Here is a 22,616-nt window from a genome sequence, read left to right on the forward strand (position 1 = left end):
CACACAAATGTCAATAGCCAGGGAGACCCCATATATGTTCTGTCATTCTCACTCAGATATCATAATAATATGGCATAAGTCATGGCAAAATGTGTAGAATTGCAGGAAATTCTCTTTAAAACTGTAAAAATGTCTCTCCACCCCATGCCAAAATGGGTAGAATTGAATGAAATTACCTGTAAAACAGAATTTTTTTAACCTCTGGCCCATGAGGCATGAATTTTGTTACAAAATTGCAAAACAATTATCTTCCCCCCCATGGCAAAATGTGTGGAATTGCAGGAAATAAACTTTCAAACTTACATTTGTCTCTCCGCCATCAAGACGGGGGTCACTAAAATGTTTTGCCGCGATGTAGGTGGCCCCCCAACCAAATCTCCCTTAGGGCCCCCCAAAATGCCCTGTCAGTAGTGTTGTATCCCTGATCATTTGTTCAATTTCTGATATTGGATGGGGCCGTTGGGTCTGTTAATGGCCATCACTCTTGCATTAGATGTACAGAACTGCTGGTCTTGATTATCCTCACCCAGTCTATGTATTTTTTAAGAGAGTGTACACAACACAAACTTGGCTTGTACATTCATCATTAAACACACAAACACGCACATGCACACACCTGAGTGGCTGAAGTAGAAGGTGCCACACTATGTTCCTGCTTTGTTCCATTTACCATACTGATAACAACAACCAAATAAAGAGGTTGACTTTTGAAAGGACTGAAACTTCTACGCCCAGAAACCAAACATTTGACATTTCTCTTTATGAGGTGTTCCTACAGTTCCAAATGGGTGGGCAGAACGCAGGTACTCTTCGTCTCGTCATATTCCATGGAAATGGTACTGTCACCATATGATGATGTCACCATGGGTATAAGAGCAAAGGGCCCCCGTGGCCCTCCCATTCACAGCTTTTCCCAAAGCTCAACCAGGATATCTAAGGCCCCAGTGGAGACTGACAGGGATTGAGCACCAGCAGGTGAGTGTCAGGAGATAACCATTGGGACTCTAGTCGCCTTTAAATATGAATATTGAATGGTATCAGTGTGTGGAGGTGTAAACGGATGTAGAACTTTGTCCAAACTTCTTCTTCTTCTCTCTGATAGTAATGGCTTATCAGAGTGAGATGGTGATCAGCTCCCAGCCTCAGGTCACCATCAACAACTACACCGTGACCTCCTCTGGGTCCTCAGATTGGAGCTCCAACGTTTGTGACTGCTGCGATGACTGTGGCATCTGTGAGTCCCTCTCTGTGTGTGTAAAATTATGCAAGCACAACGTTTGCATTGTGTTGAGTACACTGTTTAAAAATCCATAGACTGGGTGAGGTTACTCGGTATCAGGAGTTCTGCACAACTAATGTAACCGTGATGACCACTCAAACGGCCACGCCAACAATTAATGGTGGAGACAGTGTGTGACTTTAATGTTTTTTCTTCCAGGTCTGTGTGCGACCTTCGTGCCCTGTATCCTGGGCTGTAAGGTTGCACAGGACAATGGGGACAGTTGCTGTGTGCCTTTCCTCCCTGGAGCCTTGATCGCCCTGAGGACAAGCATCCGCAGCAAATACCGCATCCCTGTGAGTGACCCAACTACATCCTCAATACAAACCCTATGTCCAGGACTTAAATATAATGGGAAAAATACAATTCTAAGCCTCCTCAAAGAGTTGTAATTTAAATATTTCCTTTATCACTCTAACTGAATGTTAGCGAGTATAGTATATAGTGTAAGGCTGGGAATCAATCCGATCTCGAGTTGATAGGCATTATGTTTTTTAAAGGCAATCCAATTGAGACAATATATGTAGTATTTACCGTGAGTGCGATCTCTGTGAACACAGGAACATTGCCTGAGATGCAATGCATATAACCTCCGATTTAATTGAATACTGGCCTTAGTCTAGTAGTGAAGACTGAAGGAGTCAACAGTTGGCTATTCCTATTAAAAAACAATGCAGTCAAGGATGTGCAAGTTTACAGTTAGCCACAACTGGGGGTTTTCATTCTGTTTTTCTACTGCAGACCATAGAATGCAAAAAAAGATGGGGAAAAAAAGAATGCAGAGATGAGAGTTTAGACAAGTCAATCTTATGCCCCCCCCCCCCCCCCCCCCTGTTCTCTCTCCACCCTCCTTTATAGAACTCCCCTGTAATAGGGTCAGGAGTTTTTCCTGACAACATGACCCGACCAAGAAAAACTCTGACCCTATTTACAGCCTAACTGCGACCTGACTAAGATTTTACTTTTCAGGTCATGTGGTCAAGCAAAAGTCAAGGCCCTACCTATAAGTGTTGTCATAGTGTTTATGTTATGCTTGACATGTTAACCTTTTATGTTTTTACTCAGGGTTCCGTGTGTGATGACTGGGTAGTCATGACCTGCCTGCCTTTCTGCGGACTCTGTCAGATGGCCAGGGAGCAGAAGATGAGAGGCTGATCGGTTAAATGAGGGGAATAGGGACAGGCTTAATGACAATCATGCATCCAGTCATGGGGAAAAAAACACTGTGTGCCTTCTGACGTCACAGGTATGATGTCACAGCCTGGTTGGAATATCCTATGCTTTGAACACAACTGTGTTGAAGTATTGCCTTGACTGTGGCCAGTCCATCCTATATTTATTATGAGCTGTGTAATACTCTTATAATACCATTATACTACTTAAGAACTGTAGCTTAAACTATACATTATAGTTTACTACTATGAGGTACTTTATATAGTGGTGTTTTGTATCATGATCCAATGGTGTGTATTTTCTTGTCTGAAAATGATTGAGATGTTTCGGATTTCAATAAAGCCCAATTTTCACATTCAAATTAAAGTTGTTCTCCACTTTTTTTCATTTCCATGGAGATGGAGAGGAAAATCCAGGGGTAGAAAAGTCAAGAATGTGCTTTTCTACCAAAACTTTTTTTGACACATTCTTGACTGGAGTCCCTGGGTTTTCATCTCCCTCTCGATGTAAATAAAGAACAATAAATGGAGAGCAACTTTCAATTGAATGTGTCCCATGACTTCAGGTCAGTTGTATATTTTCTTCCTCTTTCTGTACAACCAAAGTGAAAATCGTGTCAGTCATTAATCAAGTATTAAGAGACACACTTTCATAATGTAGCAGAAAGGACCAACATGACACAGCCCTCAGAGCACAGGTAAAGCGGGACTGGAGGCTTTTGATTAAGATTATATGGGACTTCAGATATGATTTTGCTTTATTTTAATGTTATATTTAGACTCTCTTATCCTAAAAATAACAAAAGTATTTGATAACTCATAATCAAATTATGTTATGATGGATTATGATAGGTTAATGAAAGTTGTAGATTATGCAGGTGGGGTCCACTGAAAGTTGACTAGCAACAACTAGGACCTAAAAAAACATCCAACATGAGCAGCCACAAAAATTGGCCAAGAAGAGGTAAAGAAAAGAAAAACCCACACCAAACTCAAAGGAAGCAAACCAAAAAGTGGACCAAATCAAAAACAGGGAAGATCAGTTAAAGGATTGTTTGTATAGAAATCAAATAGGTAGAGCCAACTAAAGGCGTTACGTCTCTCAAGACAATTGGACACTGGGCCAGCCACTCTTAAATAGCACCAGGGCTAGCACGGGTGAAACACCTTCCCAAGAAAGAGATGACAAACCAGCTTAGGTGTAACATACTGACTAACGAGGTGACCCAAATCGGTGCGCCCCACGTGCTAACGTCCAACCTCGACATATATAAATGGAAAAACCAAAGCCAGTAACACATAACTACATATGACGACACCGAGGTCCGGACCTCGGTCATTTTTTCTAATTTGAAAATAATAATAAAATATATAATTTGTACACAATAAAGAAAATAAGTGATTGTTCAACTTCTAAATATTGCTTCCAGCGTCGATCAAAGCTCAGAAGGCTTATTTATCTTCTTGATCTGATAGAGTTCTAATCACGCCTGCCTTTGTGAACAAGTGGAATCATTAACAGTGGTTTGTTCGTTATGTTTGCTTGTGTCCCTCGGATTTGTCCTTTTTAGCAGCACATTCACCACTCCCTCAAGCGGCCAACTCCGCCCTCACGCGGCACAGGCGGAGGGCCTGAAACATGAAACGGACTACCCCAGCTCAGAGCAGGTGTTGTGCCGAAGACCAAATAACCAAAATATTGTATTTTTAGCTGTTTTAAGCTGGTGTATACAACTACAAATCACATTTCTATTTGAATTTGATCGGGTGGCCCAAAAAGTTACATATTGCAGCTTTAAACAGTGCCTAAGCTGAGCAAAAAATAGACTACTAAATTCTCACAATAACTTTGCTTTACAGAGAAGAGGCTACTGAGACAGACCCGTGATGTAGCTCTCACGCTTCGAACACACCGTAGTATGCAGCATCATCTGGATATGTATGCAACAAAAGTTAAACATTCACCCAATTTCTGTCAAGCCGTCTACACATACAGTTTGAGCATACGTTAGATAGCACCACACCGAACGAACGCACTGCTGCAAGGCAAAAGCAGCGTTTCATTGGAAATGAATGTAATTCTGGTGTAATTCTGGTCCAAAATGCAAAAACGCTGTTGGTGTAATAGAAGCGTCAGTGGTGAGGCTGAGGCAGGCTGCAATGCATGCAGAAGGAAGCAGAAGAGAGAGAGGTTAGTACAGTGGTTCCCAAACTTGGGGTGGGGCCCCATGTCAGGTCTCCTGAGAAAATCTGTACTAATCTTATCGAACAAGTTAAGAACTTTAAAAAAGGAGATTTATTTAATTATGAACATATCCACATGGCCTATCTTCCCTATAGGCCTATTTAAAATGCCATCAACATGCTAACAATACAGTTCTAAAAATGTAATACGTTTTTGTTTATATCGATGTTTGTTTGTCTTATCTCCATCACCCATTGGATATTATAGTTTACCCATCACCGTTTTTTACCACTACAAAACTGATATAAATACAGAATAGTAAGTCATATTCGAATAATTAATGTGAAGGGGCACGTGCTCTGTCCCCTCCTGTACTCCCTGTTTACTCATGACTGTACGGCCAGGCACGACTCCAACACCATCATTAAATTTGCCGATGACACAACAGTGGTAGGCCTGATCACCGCCAACGACGAGATAGCGTATAGGGAGGAGATTAGAGACCTGGCCGTGTGGTGCCAGGACAACAACCTCTCCCTCAGCGTGATCAAGACAAAGGAGATAATTGTGGACTACAAGAAAAAGAGGACAGAGCACGCCCCCATTCTCATCAACGGGGCTGCAGTGGAGCAGGTTGAGAGCTTCAACTTCCTTGGCGTCCACATCACCAACAAACTAACATGGTTCAAGCACACCAAGACAGTTGTGAAGAGGGCACGACAAAACATATTCCCCCTCAGGAGACTGAAAAGATTTGGCATGGGTCCTCAGATCCTCAAAAGGTTCTACATCTGCACCATCGAGCGCATCCTGACTGGTTGCATCACTGCCTGGTATGGCAACTGCTTGGCCTCCGACCGCAAAGCACTACAGAGGGTAGTACGAACTGCCCAGTACTTCACTGGGGCCAAACTTCCTGCCATCCAGGACCGCTACACCAGGCTGTGTCAGAGGAAGGCCCTAAAAATTGTCAAAGACTCCAGCCACCCTAGTCACAGACTATACTCTCTGCTACCACACAGCCAAGTCTAGGTCCAAGAGGCTTCTTAACAGCTTCTTCCCCCAAGCCATAAGACTCCTGGACATCTAGTCAAATGGCTACCCAGACTATTTGCATTGCCCCCCCCCCCCCGTCTTTACATCATAGTCACTTTAATAACTCTACCTTCATGTACAGTTGAAGTTGGAAGTTTACATACACTTAGGTTGGAGTCATTAAAACTCGTTTTTCAACCACTCCACACAATTCTTGTTAACAAACTATAGTTTTGGCAAGTCGGTTAAGACATCTACTTTGGGGGCCTCCCGGGTGGCGCAGTGGTCTAGGGCACTGCATCGCAGTGCTAACTGCGCCACCAGAGTCTCTGGGTTCGCGCCCAGGCTCTGTCGCAGCCGGCCGCGACCGGGAGGTCCGTGGGGCGACGCACAATTGGCATAGCGTCGTCCGGGGTAGGGAGGGTTTGGCCGGTAGGGATATCCTTGTCTCATCGCGCTCCAGCGACTCCAGTGGCGGGCTGGGCGCAGTGCGCGCCAACCAAGGGGGGCCGGGTACACGGTGTTTCCTCCGACACATTGGTGCGGCTGGCTTCCGGGTTGGAGGCGCGCTGTGTTAAGAAGCAGTACGGCTGGTTGGGTTGTGCTTCGGAGGACGCATGGCTTTCGACCTTCGTCTCTCCCGTGCCCGTACGGGAGTTGTAGCGATGAGACAAGGTAGTAATTACTAGCGATTGGATACCACGAAAATTGGGGAGAAAATGGGATAAAAAAAAAAAATAAAAAAAAAAAGACATCTACTTTGTGCATGACACCATTAATTTTTCCAACAATTGTTTACAGACAGATTATTTCACTTATAATTCATTGTATCACAATTCCAGTGGGTCAGAAGTTCACATACACTAAGTTGACTGTGCCTTTAAACAGCTTGGAACATTCCAGAAAATGATGTCATGGCTTTAGAAGCTTCTAATAGGATAATTTACATTATTTGAGTCAATTGGAGGTGTAACTGTGGGTGTATTTCAAGGCCTACCTTCAAACTCAGTGCCTCTTTGCTTGACATCATGGAAAAATGAAAATAAATCAGCCAAGACCTCAGAAAAAAATTGTAGACCTCCACAAGTCTGGTTCATACTTGGGAGCAATTTCCAAACGCCTGAAGGTACCACGTTCATCTATTCAAACAATAGTACTCAAGTATAAACACCATGGGACCACACAGTCGTCATACCGCTCAGGAAGGAGACGTGTTCTGTCTCCTAGAGATGAACCTACTTTGGTGCGAGAACAGCAAAGGACCTTGTGAAGATGCTGGAGGAAACAGGTATGAAATTATCTATAGCCACAGTAAAACAAGTCCTATATCGACATAACCTGAAAGGTCGCTCAGCAAGGAACAAGCCAATGCTGGGTCTTCCAAATGGACAATGACCCCAAGCATACTTCCAAAGTTGTGGCAAAATGGCTTAAGGACAACAAAGTCAAGGTATTGGAGGGGCCATCACAAAGCCCTGACCTCAATCATATAGAAAATTTGTGGGCAGAACTGAAAAAGCATGTGTGAGCAAAGAGGCTTACAAACCTGACTCAGTTACACCAGCCCTGTCAGGAGGAATGGGCAGAAATTCACCCAACTTATTGTGGGAAGCTTGTGGAAGGCTACCCGAAATGTTTGACCCAAGATAAACAATTTAAAGGCAATGCTACCCAAATACTAATTGAGTGTATGTAATCTTCTGACCCACTGGGACTGTGATGAAAGAAATAAAAGCTGAAATAAATCATTCTCTCTACTATTATTCTGACATTTCACATTCTTAAAATAAAGTGGTGATCCTAACTGACCTAAGACTGGGAATATTTAGTAGGATTACATGTCAGGAATTGTGAAAAACTGAGTTTAAATGTATTTGGCTAAGGTGTATGTAAACATACTGTAAACGGAAATATGCAATGTAAATGTACCATTCATACCCTTTGAATGATGCAAGTATAATGATGTAATTGGAATTTCAATTCACTTCACGAATTGACTAAAGTGAAATATTTTTAAACACTATATACTGTACACTATAATTACATAAACTATAATTACAATATACTGTACACACTAAAATTACATGCCACCAAACTGTGGCAGTCTGGTGTAGTGGTTAGCCCCCAAGACACTGGACCACATATACCCCTGGTGATGTGGATACAATTCCCTCTCAACCCGTCCTCTCAGTCTCCGTCTGTATTTGCTTCCCCTCTACATCTTCGACTATCACTGTCCATAAAACAATAACAAAAAATAATAATTTAAAAACAAAACTGTGATCTTTGTCCAACTTACAATGACATCATTGGGAGATGTCTGAGGTGAGGTTGAGGTGTATCATGATATGGTGAAGGAAAATACCTAATGGAAAAGAGGAACATAAAGCCGCAAGAGAACTAACAATTAACAATGGCACAGTTCTTTTTTTATTTTCCAATGAAGTCACTGAGAAATGTATTGTAAAGTCGCTAAAATGTGTTTTTCCCTTCCCAATTGAGCTGTCTTATTGGCATGCATACCCATGGAGAATATAGGAGTCTAACTCATTTAAAGAAACAAAAATAACACGTTTATTTTCCCTTGTAGAACATTACTCACCTTTTCCCTTTCCTGCTGCACACGTCAGACAACATGGCCGGAGTAAAAGATGTAATGTAAATACCTTTGACCACCTTCCAACCCTCAGGACGCTTCAGGTTGACAATAACCATCTGGAGACCATAGACAACCAGGCATTCCAAAATATGATCTGAACAAAATATCAAATCTCAGCTCCTCTGTATTTTAAGACCTCAAGAAACTTGTCAACCTGTCACTAAATAATAACTCACTGATTATGCTCCCTCCGGGTATTTTCTCTTCACTCTCCAATCTGGGTGTCCTCATATTACAGCAGAACTACCTAAACAACTTCTCTGCGGTGGCAGAATCTGTGACTCACTTAACGAAGCTGACAAAACTAGACCTGTGCAATAACTATCTAACGTCCATCCATCATTCTAACCATACAGACCTACCGGAGTCCCTCACCTCCCTCTATCTCTGTAAAAACAAACTGGTTACTTTAGCATGTGAGTGGGGCTTCCTCAGCCATGTACTACTGCTGGATCTCTCCTACAATAACCAGCTCCCTTCGAGGGCTTTTCAAGGTCTGGACTTGCAGAAGCTAAACTACATGCGTTTGCATTCAACCAATGTTACAGTGCCAGAGCTTTTGAACGTCAGCAATGTTAGAGTTGGGAACATAGACTTCTCTGGTATGGGGTTGAAGACTGACAATCTGCTCATGGAGTTATGCAGTCTTGAGTACAAAGGTCACATTTTTAAAAAGCTGTGTCTGGAAACCAATGGGATACTGTCATTGCGGAAGAACACACTTTCCAACTGTCCACCAATCCGAGGTTTATCGGACCTTTCCTTCAACCAGTTGAGGAAGGTAAGATGCCTCCACTTTCTCAAAGAACATGATCAAATCAAGAAGTTCACCAAAGAAAAAAAACACCTCACCTCCCTAATGTCCTGCAACAGACAGAACCTCGTTCCCAAATCTGACAGATCTGAGCAACCATTACAAATCGCATACTCAAAGTCAACTCTTTTGCTTTCCACCACACACCAAATGCGAAGACCCTACAACTCGCAGCAGACACTTTTGACAATCTGACCAACTTGACTTTCCTCTCCTTGGACAACTCCTGTGCCGGGGTGATGCAGCTGCAGCCGGGCGTCTTCAAAAACCTGCGGAAGTTGAGCAAGCTCAGCGCAAATGAGGTTTTTGGGAATCTGACAGAGCTGCAGATCTTGCTTCTCAACCAAAACGTAATGCAATCCTTAGATGTGAATGTGCTGGAGGCTCTGCGTAATATTCCTCTTAGTTGTACCTGCCTCAACAGCGATCTTCAGTACTGGACTTTCACAAACCAGAGAGTCCAGTTAGTCTTACTCTATTGACTACATTGCCCAGAAAAAAACTCCAACAAACCATACACAACTTTGACACCAATGTCTTCTACCTGGACCTGGGAGAGTACCTTTAAGCCACCACAACCACTATGATTTTACTGCTGACTATAATCCCGCTTAGTAGACCAGCTACTTCCCAACCTGGAGGGCAACGGAGCCTCTTTCTGGCTGTGCCTGCACCACCGTGACTTTGAGCTGGGCCGCAACATTGTGGACAACATCGTTTCCGCCGTGTACAGCAGCCGCAAGACCATCTGCGTGGTTAGTAGGAATTTCCTGTGCAGCGAGTGGTGCTCCCTGGAGATCCAGTTGGCCAGCTACAGGCTCTTCCACGAGCTCCGGGACGTGCTCCTGCTCATCTTCCTGGAGCCCATCCCTGAAAGACAGCTGTCGGCTTACCGCCGTATGAGAAAGGTCATGTTGAAGGAGACCTACCTGCAGTGGCCGGGGTCAGACTGCACTGAGCCGGTCAAGGCCCAGGAACTGTTTTGGAACCATCTGAGGAGGGCACTGAGGAGCGGGAGCAGCAGGTTTGAAGAGGAAGAGGGGTGGGAAGAATAGTTAATTCAGCCACCGACGATGATGCTAAGTATTACTTAATGCCTTTAGGAAAGGGTTAGAGGACACACTTTGCCCTAGCAGCAGCCTGGTTCCTGGATATGAAACAAAGTTCAATGTTGTAAAAGTACTAAGATGAGGCACACATACACAGAGAGAGGAACTGAATATTTTGTAAATGTGCCCTCAGTACAATGATGTTCTACTTGCTTTGATCGATTGCTATAATAAGCTAGTCATAATTTGTTTCCTTTTTTAATTTGCTCTCATGGCAAACAAACTTAATCCTGTCGTGATCAGTACTTAATAATATTGTAATACTGTGTGTACATTTAAAAGATGTAGAGGGAAATGGAAATGGGTATTAAATTGATGAGACGTACCCTGACAAATCATGTTGCAAAGTTAATTTAAATATTCTATAATAATTATATCACTGGCTCAAATTGTAATACACTGACAGATGAGATCTACTACTTAATGACTAAAGGAAATGGTTAGAGGACACACTTTGCCCTGGCAACAGCCTGATTCCAGGATATGAAACTAAGTTCAATGTAGAAAAGTACTGAAATTATGCCTACCCACACACATACAAAGCCAGAGAGGAACTGAATATCTTGTGAAAGTGCCTTCATTACCACAACATTCTACTTGTGTCACGCCCTGGCCTTAGTATTCTTTGTTTTCTTTATCATTTTAGTTAGGTCAGGGTGTCACATGGGGAATGTTTGTGGGTTTTGTCTAGTTTAGGGTGTGTGTATTGTTTAGGGGGTTTTGTAGTAGGTATGGGGTAGTGTTCAGTGTAGGTGTTTAGGAAAGTCTATGGTTGCCTGATTTGATTCTCAATCAGAGACAGCTGTTTATTGTTGTCTCTGATTGGGAGCCATATTTAAGGCAGCCATAGGCTTTAGGTGTTTGTGGGTAATTGTCTATGTTGAACGTTTGTAGCTTGTGTGTGCACTAACGTTTGTAGCTTCACGGTCGTTTGTTGTTTTGTTTCAGTTTATGTATAGTGTTCGTTTCGTGTTTTCTCTCTTCTAAATAAAAGAAGATGTATTTTCCACACGCTGCGCCTTGGTCCTCTCTCTCACCCATAGACGATCGTGACAGAATTACCCACCAGAATCGGACCAAGCGGCGTGTAAAACAACAACGGGAGCAGTGCATAAAGGATTCATGGACATGGGAGGAGATATTGGATGGAAAGGGACCTTGGGCACAACCGGGAGAATATCGCCTCCGTTGTGAAGAGCTGGAGGCAGCTAAAGCGGAGAGGCGGCGATATGAGGCAGCACGGAAACAAGGCTGGAAACCTGTAAGTCAAACCCAAAAATTTATTGGGGGGGGGGGGGGGGGGGGGGGGCTCTCGGGTAGTGTAGTTGGGTCAGTCAGGAGACGTGAGCCAACTCCTCCTGCTTACCGTAAGGAGCTGGTGAGGGCGGATTTGGAGGTGAGTGACGCAGAGACAGTAAAGGAGAAATTGGAGGAGAGAGTTATGAGGGATGTACTGGTTTGGTGCATGAGGCACGGCATCCGTCCGACTGAACGTGTTGGTGAGTTAATGTCACCGGGAACAGCACTCCATACTCGTCCTGAGGTGCGTGCTAGCCATCTGGTTGAGACAGTGCCTACACCACGCACAAAGCCTCCTGTGCGTCTCCAGAGTCCTGTGGGTTTTCAGAGCCCTGTTCCTCCTCCACGCACTCTCCCTGTGGTGCGTGTCTCCAGCCCAGTGCCTCCAGTTCCGGCACCACGCATCAAGCCTCCTGTGCGTCTCCAGAGCCCTGTACGCACTGTTCCTTCTCCCCGTACTCGCCCTGATGTGCGTGCCCTCAGCCCGGTACCACCAGTGCCGGTACCACGCACCAGGCCTATAGTACGCCTTGAGAGTCCAGTGTGCCCTGTTGTTGTTCCCCGCACTAGCCTGATGGTGCGTGTCATTAGCCCGGTACCTCCAGTTCCGGCACCACGCACTAGGCCTACAGTGCGTCTCAGCCGGCCAGAGTCTGCCGTCTGCCCAGCGGCGCCTGAACTGCCCGTCTGCCCAGCGGCGCCTGAACTGCCCGTCTGCCCAGCGGCGCCTGAACTGCCCGTCTGCCCAGCGGCGCCTGAACTGCCCGTCTGCCCAAAGGCGCCTGAACTGCCCGTCTGCCCAACGCCGTCTGAACTGCCCGTCTGCCAAGCACCGTCTGAACTGCCCGTCTGCCAAGCACCGTCTGAGCTGCCCGTTTGCCAAGCACCGTCAGAGCTGCCCGTCTGTCCCGAGCCGCTAGAGCCGTCCGCCAGACAGGATCAGCCAGAGCCGTCCGCCAGACAGGATCAGCCAGAGCCGTCCGCCAGACAGGATCAGCCAGAGCCGTCCGCCAGACAGGATCAGCCTGAGCCGCCCGTCTGCCAAGCACCGTCTGAGCCGCCCGTCTGCCAAGCACCGTCTGAGCCGCCCGTCTGCCAAGCACCGTCTGAGCCGCCCGTCTGCCAAGCACCGTCTGAGCCGCCCGTCTGCCAAGCACCGTCTGAGCCGTCAGCCAGCCAGGAGCAGCCAGATCCGTCCGCCAGCCAGGAGCAGCCAGATCCGTCCGCCAGCCATGAGCAGCCAGATCCGTCCGCCAGCCATGAGCAGCCAGATCCGTCCGCCAGCCATGAGCAGCCAGATCCGTCCGCCAGCCATGAGCAGCCAGATCCGTCCGCCAGCCATGAGCAGCCAGATCCGTCTGCCAGCCATGAGCAGCCAGATCCGTCCGCCAGCCATGAGCAGCCAGATCCGTCCGCCAGCCATGAGCAGCCAGATCCGTCCGCCAGCCATGAGCAGCCAGATCCGTCCGCCAGCCATGAGCAGCCAGATCCGTCAGCCAGCCATGAGCAGCCAGATCCGTCAGCCAGCCATGAGCAGCCAGATCCGTCAGCCAGCCATGAGCTGCCGTCCCTCAGTCCGGAGCTGCCGTCTCTCAGTCCGGAGCTGCCGTCCCTCAGTCCGGAGCTGCCGTCCCTCAGTCCGGAGCTGCCGTCCCTCAGTCCGGAGCTGCCGTCCCTCAGTCCGGAGCTGCCGTCCCTCAGTCCGGAGCTGCCGTCCCTCAGTCCGGAGCTGCCGTCCCTCAGTCCGGAGCTGCCGTCCCTCAGTCCGGAGCTACCCCTCAGTACGGAGCTACCCCTCAGTCCGGAGCTACCAATCCGTCCGGTGGCGCCATCTGGGATGGTTTTCAGTCCGGGACTTGCTACAAGGGTCGCCGCTCCAGAGGCGCCACCAAAGCGGGTATTGACAATGGTGGAGTGGGGGCCACGTCCCGCACCCGAGCCGCCACCATAATAAGGCCCACCCCGGATCCCCCCCTTCTATGTCAGGTTGTGCGGTCGGAGTCCGCACCTTTGGGGGTGGGGGGGGGTTACTGTCAGGCCCTGGCCTTAGTATTCTTTGTTTTCTTTATCATTTTAGTTAGTTTAGGGATCTGACAGAGCTACAGATCTTGCTTCTCAACCAAAACGTAATGCAATCCTTAGATGTGAATGTGCTGGAGGCTCTGCGTAATATTCCTCTTAGTTGTACCTGCCTCAACAGCGATCTTCAGTACTGGACTTTCACAAACCAGAGAGTCCAGTTAGTCTTACTCTATTGACTACATTGCCCAGAAAAAAACTCCAACAAACCATACACAACTTTGACACCAATGTCTTCTACCTGGACCTGGGAGAGTACCTTTAAGCCACCACAACCACTGTGATTTTACTGCTGACTATAATCCCGCTTAGTAGACCAGCTACTTCCCAACCTGGAGGGCAAAGGAGCCTCTTTCTGGCTGTGCCTGCACCACCGTGACTTTGAGCTGGGCCGCAACATTGTGGACAACATCGTCTCTGCCTTGTACAGCAGCCGCAAGACCATCTGCGTGGTTAGTAGGAATTTCCTGTGCAGCGAGTGGTGCTCCCTGGAGATCCAGCTGGCCAGCTACAGGCTCTTCCACGAGCTCCGGGACGTGCTCCTGCTCATATTCCTGGACCCCATCGCTGAAAGGCAGCTGTTGGCTTACCACCGTATGAGAAAGGTAATGTTGAAGGAGACCTACCTGCAGTGGCTGGGGTCAGACTGCACTGAGCCGGTCAAGGCCCAGGAACTGTTTTGGAACCATCTGAGGAGGGCACTGAGGAGCGGGAGCAGCAGGTTTGAAGAGGAAGAGGGGTGGGAAGAATAGTTAATTCAGCCACCGACGATGATGCTAAGTATTACTTAATGCCTTTAGGAAAGGGTTAGAGGACACACTTTGCCCTAGCAGCAGCCTGATTCCTGGATATGAAACAAAGTTCAATGTTGTAAAAGTACTAAAATGAGGCACACATACACAGAGAGAGGAACTGAATATTTTGTAAATGTGTCCTCAGTACAATGATGTTCTACTTGCTTTGATCGATTGCTATAATAAGCTAGTCATAATTTGTTTCCTTTTTTAATTTGCTCTCATGGCAAACAAACTTAATCCTGTCGTGATCAGTACTTAATAATATTGTAATACTGTGTGTACATTTAAAAGATGTAGAGGGAAATGGAAATGGGTATTAAATTGATGAGACGTACCCTGACAAATCATGTTGCAAAGTTAATTTAAATATTCTATAATAATTATATCACTGGCTCAAATTGTAATACACTGACAGATGAGATCTACTACTTAATGACTAAAGGAAATGGTTAGAGGACACACTTTGCCCTGGCAACAGCCTGATTCCAGGATATGAAACTAAGTTCAATGTAGAAAAGTACTGAAATTATGCCTACCCACACACATACAAAGCCAGAGAGGAACTGAATATCTTGTGAAAGTGCCTTCATTACCACAATATTCTACTTGTGTCACGCCCTGGCCTTAGTATTCTTTGTTTTCTTTATCATTTTAGTGTAAGGGCTGTTGTCCTCCTCCTCCTCGGATGAGGAGAGGAGAGAAGGATCAGTGGACCAATACGCAGCAGTAGGAAAATAAGCCATCTCTTTATTGAATACGACGGCAAAACAAAACACTTACAAAACTAACAAAATAAGAAAACTACGTAGACGAAACCTGAACATGAACTTACACAACTATACGTAGAACTCATGGACAGGAAACAGACTACATCAAACGAACGAACAGCCAAACAGTCCCGTATGGTACAGACATGGACGACACAGGAGACAATCACCCACAAACAAACAGTGAGAACACCCTACCTAAATATGACTCTCAATTAGAGGAAAACGCAAAACACCTGCCTCTAATTAAGAGCCATACCAGGCAACCCAAAACCAACATAGAAACAGAAAACATAGACTGCCCACCCAAAACTCACGCCCTGACCATCACACACATACAAAAACAACAGAAAACAGGTCAGGAACGTGACAGAACCCCCCCCCTCAAGGTGCGAACGCCGGGCGCACCAGCACAAAGTCCAGGGGAGGGTCTGGGTGGGCATCTGACCACGGTGGTGGCTCAGGCTCCGGACGCTGTCCCCACACCACCATAGTCACTCCCCGCTTCTGTATTCCCCTCCCAATGACCACCCTCCAACTAAAACCCCCTAAATGAAAGGCCAGCACCGGGACAAGGGGCAGCACCGGGACAAGGGGCAGCACCGGGACAAGGGGCAGCACCGGGACAAGGGGCAGCACCGGGACAAGGGGCAGCACCGGGACAAGGGGCAGCACCGGGACAAGGGGCAGCACCGGGACAAGGGGCGGCAGGTCCCGGCTGAGGAACTCTGGCAGATCCCGGCTGAGGGACTCTGGCAGGTCCCGGCTGAGGGACTCTGGCAGGTCCCGGCTGAGGGACTCTGGCAGGTCCCGGCTGAGGGACTCTGGCAGGTCCCGGCTGAGGGACTCTGGCAGGTCCCGGCTGAGGGACTCTGGCAGGTCCCGGCTGAGGGACTCTGGCAGGTCCCGGCTGAGGGACTCTGGCAGGTCCCGGCTGAGGGACTCTGGCAAGTCCCGGCTGAGGGGCTCTGGCAAGTCCCGGCTGAGGGGCTCTGGCAAGTCCCGGCTGAGGGGCTCTGGCAAGTCCCGGCTGAGGGGCTCTGGCAAGTCCCGGCTGAGGGGCTCTGGCAAGTCCCGGCTGAGGGGCTCTGGCAGGTCCCGGCTGGACGGCTCTGGCAGGTCCCGGCAGGACGGCTCTGGCTGGTCATGGCAGGACGGCTCTGGCTGGTCATGGCAGGACGGCTCTGGCAGGTCCTGGCTGGACGGCTCTGGCTGGTCATGGCAGGACGGCTCTGGCTGGTCATGGCAGGACGGCTCTGGCTGGTCATGGCAGGACGGCTCTGGCTGGTCATGGCAGGACGGCTCTGGCTGGTCATGGCAGGACGGCTCTGTAGGGAGGAGACGGAGAGACAGCCTGGTGCGTGGTATAGGCACTGGCTGCGCTGGAGAGGAGGAAAGCTCTGACAGCGCTGGACAGGTGGGAGCAGCTGGAGAGAGAACCCGGAGAGACAGCCTGGTACGGGGGGCTGCCACCGGAGGACTGGTACATGGAGGTGGCACCGGGTATACCGGACCGTGAAGGAGGACACGTGCTCTTGAGCACCGAGCCTGCCCAACCTTACCAGGTTGAATGGTGCCCATAGCCCTGCCAGTACGGCGAGGTGGAATAGCCCGCACTGGGCTATGCTGGCGAACCGGGGACACCATTCGTAAGGCTGGTGCCATGTATGCCGGCCCGAGGAGACGCACTGGTGGCCAGATGCGTTGGGCCGGCTTCATGACATCCGGCTCGATGCCCAACTTAACCCTACCAGTGCGGCGAGGTGGAATAGCCCGCACTGGGCTAAGCACGCGTACTGGGGACACCGTGCGCTTTACCGCATAACACGGTGTCTTACCAGTACAACGCCCTCTCACTCCACGGTAAGCACGGGGAGTTGACTCAGGTATCCTACCCGGCTTTGCCACACTCCTCGTGTGCCCCCCCCCCCCCCCCCCAAGAAATTTTTGGGTCTGACTCACGGGCTCCCAACCGCGTCGCCGCGCTGCCTCCTCATACCAGCGCCTCTCTGCCTTCGCTGCTTCCAACTCCGCCCTGGGACGGCGATATTCCCCTGGCTGAGCCCAGGGTCCTTTACCGTCCAGGATCTCCTCCCAAGTCCAGGAGTCCTGGTTGCTCTGTTGAGCTTTCCCTTGCCGCTTGGTCCTAGTTTGGTGGGTGATTCTGTAAGGGCTGTTGTCCTCCTCCTCCTCGGACGAGGAGAGGAGAGAAGGATCAGTGGACCAATACGCAGCAGTAGGAAAATAAGCCATCTCTTTATTGAATACGACGGCAAAACAAAACACTTACAAAACTAACAAAATAAGAAAACTACGTAGACAAAACCTGAACATGAACTTACACAACTATACGTAGAACTCACGGACAGGAAACAGACTACATCAAACGAACGAACAGCCAAACAGTCCCGTATGGTACAGACATGGACGACACAGGAGACAATCACCCACAAACAAACAGTGAGAACACCCTACCTAAATATGACTCTCAATTAGAGGAAAACGCAAAACACCTGCCTCTAATTAAGAGCCATACCAGGCAACCCAAAACCAACATAGAAACAGAAAACATAGACTGCCCACCCAAAACTCACGCCCTGACCATCACACACATACAAAAACAACAGAAAACAGGTCAGGAACGTGACATTTAGTTAGGTCAGGGTGTGACATGGGGAATTTATTTATTTATTTATTTTTCCGTTATTTTACCAGGATTTTTCCAGAACACGTTCTCATTTGCAGCAACAACCTGGGGAATAGTTACAGGGGAGAGGAGGGGGATGAATGAGCCAATTGTAAACTGGGGATTATTAGGTGACCATGATGGTTTGAGGGCCAGATTGGGAATTTAGCCAGGACACCGGGGTTAACACCCCTACTCTTACGATAAGTGCCATGGGATCTTTAATGACCTCAGAGAGTCAGGATACCCGTTTAACGTCCCATCCGAAAGACAGCACCCTACACAGGGCAGTGTCCCCAATCACTGCCCTGGGGCATTGGGATATTTTTTTTAGACCAGAGGAAAGAGTGCCTCCTACTGGCCCTCCAACACCACTTCCAGCAGCATCTGGTCTCCCATCCAGGGACTGACCAGGACCAACCCTGCTTAGCTTCAGAAGCAAGCCAGCAGTGGTATGCAGGGTGGTATGGGAATGTTTGTGGGTTTTGTCTAGTTTAGGGTGTGTGTATTGTTTAGGGGGTTTTGTAGTAGGTATGGGGTAGTGTTCAGTGTAGGTGTTTAGGAAAGTCTATGGTTGCCTGATTTGGTTCTCAATCAGAGACAGCTGTTTATTGTTGTCTCTGATTGGGAGCCATATTTAAGGCAGCCATAGGCTTTAGGTGTTTGTGGGTAATTGTCTATGTTGAACGTTTGTAGCTTGTGTGTGCACTAACGTTTGTAGCTTCACGGTCGTTTGTTGTTTTGTTTCAGTTTATGTATAGTGTTCGTTTCGTGTTTTCTCTCTTCTAAATAAAATATGTATTTTCCACACGCTGCGCCTTGGTCCTCTCTCTCACCCATAGACGATCGTGACAACTTGCTTGAAATCCAGCTTTTGTAATGGACAAAACTAACTTAATCCTGCTGTGATCAGTACTTAATAATATTGTAATACTGTATGTATTACAGGAAAATGGATATGGACATGAGAAATAGGATGATCAGACAAATCATGTTGCAAAGTTAATTTACATATTCTATAAGTATACTTCTTGTTGGTAAATATCACTTTCTCAATGAGGAATGCACAAAATAAAACAAATAAATGAATGATCTATTATTAGATTTGAATATAAAATAGTGCGTTACTATGTACAGTATTATATTCACAGGTTTAATTTTATTCGGTCAATCTTAAATGGTGAGAATCTCAATTACATAATCGCATCCTCTCTCATCCTCAAAACCCAGAGGAAAAGGTCAGAGGGGAGTGACCTCTGAGAAGAGAAGATGTGAGAAGTATGTAATTGAGATCTTCCCATGGACAGCAGACAATCCTCTGCATAACGCATTCATGCTGATTTATGTCTTTGATCATCTGTGATAAAGAATTCTGCTTGTCAAAAATAATTAAAAATATACTTTGAGTAGGCCCAGTGGCAAAAAAAACCTGAGGGACACATTTGTGGATATTTTGTTCTGCCAAAGTTCTCACTGTAGCTGTCTGTAAACAGCATACTGTATAAGTTATGCAATGCATTTTATTTTATAGTGCTTCTATATGTTTTTGCATACACACGTTTCAATTAGAAGTATTCATACAATAAAAAATACAATCTGCTGCTGTTACTTTTCCACAGCATAATTGTGTTTTTATTGTCCAGGCTGTAAGTAGTTTTAGAGTATGGAAAACATATGAAAGAAAAGATTTCAAAATATTTGTAAAAATGCAAACATTTCCTGGCTGGCACTTTGTCTTCCTGCCAATCATATGGCCTGACGCTATTCAACAGAGAAATAAAACATCAAGTCAGTTGTAATTGTAAACAATTAGACTTGATGGTATGCATTTGGAAAATACTCACTCATCAACATAGCATATAGCCTAAGCATTGCACTTATGCATGTCTCTACTACACAGAGGCATCGCTATGCAGTCTCTGGACAGGCACAGTGGATGTGGATCAGTACAGTCTCATCCGGGGGAAAGACCAGCGTTCAGGGCTGGGGAAAGCAGGCAGGGACCCGGGGAGCAGAGGAGGGGACAGGCCACTCTCCAGCATGTGGGAGGGGGGATAGTAAGCCATGTCAGGAAGGTGGGTCCTGGAGATTACAGGGCTGGTTGGGGGGCGGCGATTGAAAGGGTGGAGCTGATGACTGTCTAGTGGATAGTGGGTGAGAGCAGATGAGGATGAGGAAAATGGCTCCTTTCAATGTCATATGGATCTTGCTGCTGTGGCAAGTGTCTGTCTCTGTGTCTTCACCCTCTGTTATAGTTGTTCTTTATTTTAGGGCCAAGACTGTATTTACAGCCTAAAACTGCAGCCTGGCTGAGAGCTCTTTCTTTAAGGTCACTTAGTCAAGAAAAAGTCAAGGCCCTACCTTTAAGTGGTTTCATAGTGTGTGATGTCAAGATTTATGTTTGTTTGTTTGTTTTTATCCAGGGATCCGTGCGTGATGACTAGGTAGCAGTGGTGTAAAGTACTGAAGTAGTACTTTAAAGTATTTTTACTTAAGTATGTTTGGGGGGTATCTGTACTTTATATATTTATAGTTTTATATTTTTACTTCACTACATTTCTAAAGAAAATGCTGTACTTTTTACTCCATACATTTTTCCTTACAACCCAAAGTACTCATTACATTTTGAATGCTTAGCAGGACAGGAAAGTTGTGAAATTCACGTACTTATCAAGAGAACACGTGCTCATCCCTACAGCCTCTGGTCTGGCAGACTCAAATGAACACAAATGCATCTTTTGTAAATAATGTTGGAGTATGCCCCTGGCTATCCATACAGTTTAAAAACAAGAAAATGGTGCAGTTTGTTTTGCTTAATTTAAGGAATTTGAAATGATTTATGCTTTTACTTCTACTTTTGATACTTACGTATATTTTAGAAATTACATGTACTTTTGATACTTAAGTATATTTAAAACCAAATAAACTCAGCAAAAAAATAAACGTCCTCTTACTGTCAACTGTGTTTACTTTCAGCAAACTTAACATATGTAAATATTTGTATGAACATAAGATTCAAAAACTGAGACATAAACTGAACAAGTTCCACAGACATGTGACTTACAGAAATTGAATAATGTGTCCCTGAACAAAGGGGGGGTCAAAATCAAAAGTAACAGTAACAGTCTGTATCTGGTGTGGCCACCAGCTGCATTAAGTACTGCAGTGCATCTCCTCCTCATGGACTGTACCAGATTTGCCAGTTCTTGCTGTGAGATGCTACCCCACTCTTCCACCAAGGCACCTGCAAGTTCCCAGACATTTCTGGGGGGAATGGCCATAGCCCTCACCCTCCGATCCAACAGGTCCCAGATGTGCTCAATGGGATTGAGATCTGGGCTCTTTGCTGGCCATGGCAGAACACTGACATTCCTGTCTTGCAGGAAATCACGCACAGAGCGAGCAGTATGGCTGGTGGCATTGTCATGCTGGAGGGTCATGTCAGGACGAGCCTGCAGGAAGGGTACCACATGAGGGAGGAGGATGTCTTCCCTGTAACGCACAGCGTTGAGATTGCCTGCAATGACAACACTCAGTCCGATGATGCTGTGACACACTGCCCCAGACCATGACGGACCCTTCAACTCCAAATTGATCCCGCTCCAGAGCGAGATCAGTCCTGTCTGGTCCATCGCTGGTCCATCGCTGGTCCATCGCTGGTCCATCGCCTATGGGTTTGTGCCCATAGGCGACTTTGTTGCCGGTGATGTCTGGTGAGGACCTTCCTTACAACAGGCCTACAAGCCATCAGTCCAGACACTCTCAGCCCATTGTGGACAGTCTGAGCACTGATGGAGGGATTGTGCATTTCTGGTGTAACTCGGGCAGTTGTTGTTGCCATCCTGTACCTGTCCCGCAGGTGTGATGTTCAGATGTACCGATCCTGTGCAGATGTTGTTACATGTGGTCTGCCACTGCGAGGACGACCAGCTGTCCGTCCTGTCTCCCTGTAGCACTGTCTTAGCACTGTCTCACAGTACAGACATTGCAATGTATTGCCCTGGCCACATCTGCAGTTCTCATGTCTCCTTGCAGCATGCCTAGGGCACATTCATGCAGATGAGCAGGGACCCTGGGCATCTTTCTTTTGGTGTTTTTCAGAGTCAGTAGAAAGGCCTCTTTAGTGTCCTACATTTTCATAACTGTGACCTTAATTGCCTACCATCTGTAAGCTGTTAGTGTCTTAACGACCGTTCCACAGGTGCATGTTCATTAATTGTTTATGGTTCATTGAACAAGCATGGGAAACAGTGTTACTTTTACTCAAGTACTGTATGACAATTGGATACTTTTTCCACCACTGCTGGGTAGTCATGGCCTGCCTGCCTGCCTCTCTGCAGAATCTGTCAGACGGCCAGTTTACAGTTTCCTCAAAGGATGTACTTTGTATAGTGTTTTATATCATGATTCAGTTAAGAAATGTGTGTATTTGTTTGTCTGAAAAGTACCTGATTACCTGAGTAAATAAAGCTTCTACCAAAGCCTCTTTTGGCAATTTTTTATTTGTAAAGGTTTGCTAAATGTTCTTGGTCCTCCAGACTACCTGCCACACTCTCTTCAGCCAACTACCTCGGTGTGGTGGACACAATTAATCCAACCAACTACAAAAACACAAACAGGAATTACGTAAAAAAATATATAGATAAAAAAATATTTTAGAAATACGACAAACAAAAACTTTAATTGTCATAACTGCCAACCAGGAACACCTTTCCTTTTTATATGAAATAAGACC

General features: G+C 46.6%; 1 protein-coding gene and 1 pseudogene across 1 annotated transcript; both read left to right on the forward strand.

The window, feature by feature from the left end:
• Nucleotides 1-1,104: 1,104 nt before the first annotated feature.
• cnfn (cornifelin) lies at nucleotides 1,105-3,016 on the forward strand. Its single transcript, XM_055924396.1, has 3 exons — nucleotides 1,105-1,234; nucleotides 1,439-1,575; nucleotides 2,345-3,016. Exons 1-3 carry the CDS (start codon nucleotides 1,105-1,107, stop codon nucleotides 2,432-2,434), a joined length of 357 nt encoding a protein of 118 aa, XP_055780371.1. The 3' UTR covers nucleotides 2,435-3,016.
• A 110-nt stretch (nucleotides 3,017-3,126) lies between these two features.
• On the forward strand, nucleotides 3,127-14,442 carry LOC129856783 (toll-like receptor 13; annotated as a pseudogene).
• Nucleotides 14,443-22,616: the final 8,174 nt, after the last annotated feature.

The sequence above is a fragment of the Salvelinus fontinalis genome, chromosome 6 (assembly GCF_029448725.1).
Source record: "Salvelinus fontinalis isolate EN_2023a chromosome 6, ASM2944872v1, whole genome shotgun sequence".
NCBI lineage: Eukaryota > Metazoa > Chordata > Actinopteri > Salmoniformes > Salmonidae > Salvelinus > Salvelinus fontinalis.

Bases quoted from the DNA above. Each gene is read 5' to 3' on its own strand.
- cnfn (XM_055924396.1), top strand. From the start codon at position 1,105: ATGGCTTATCAGAGTGAGATGGTGATCAGCTCCCAGCCTCAGGTCACC. The intron at 1,235-1,438 runs GTGAGTCCCTCT...TTTTTCTTCCAG, and splicing joins CTGCGATGACTGTGGCATCT to GTCTGTGTGCGACCTTCGTG. The intron at 1,576-2,344 runs GTGAGTGACCCA...GTTTTTACTCAG, and splicing joins GCAGCAAATACCGCATCCCT to GGTTCCGTGTGTGATGACTG.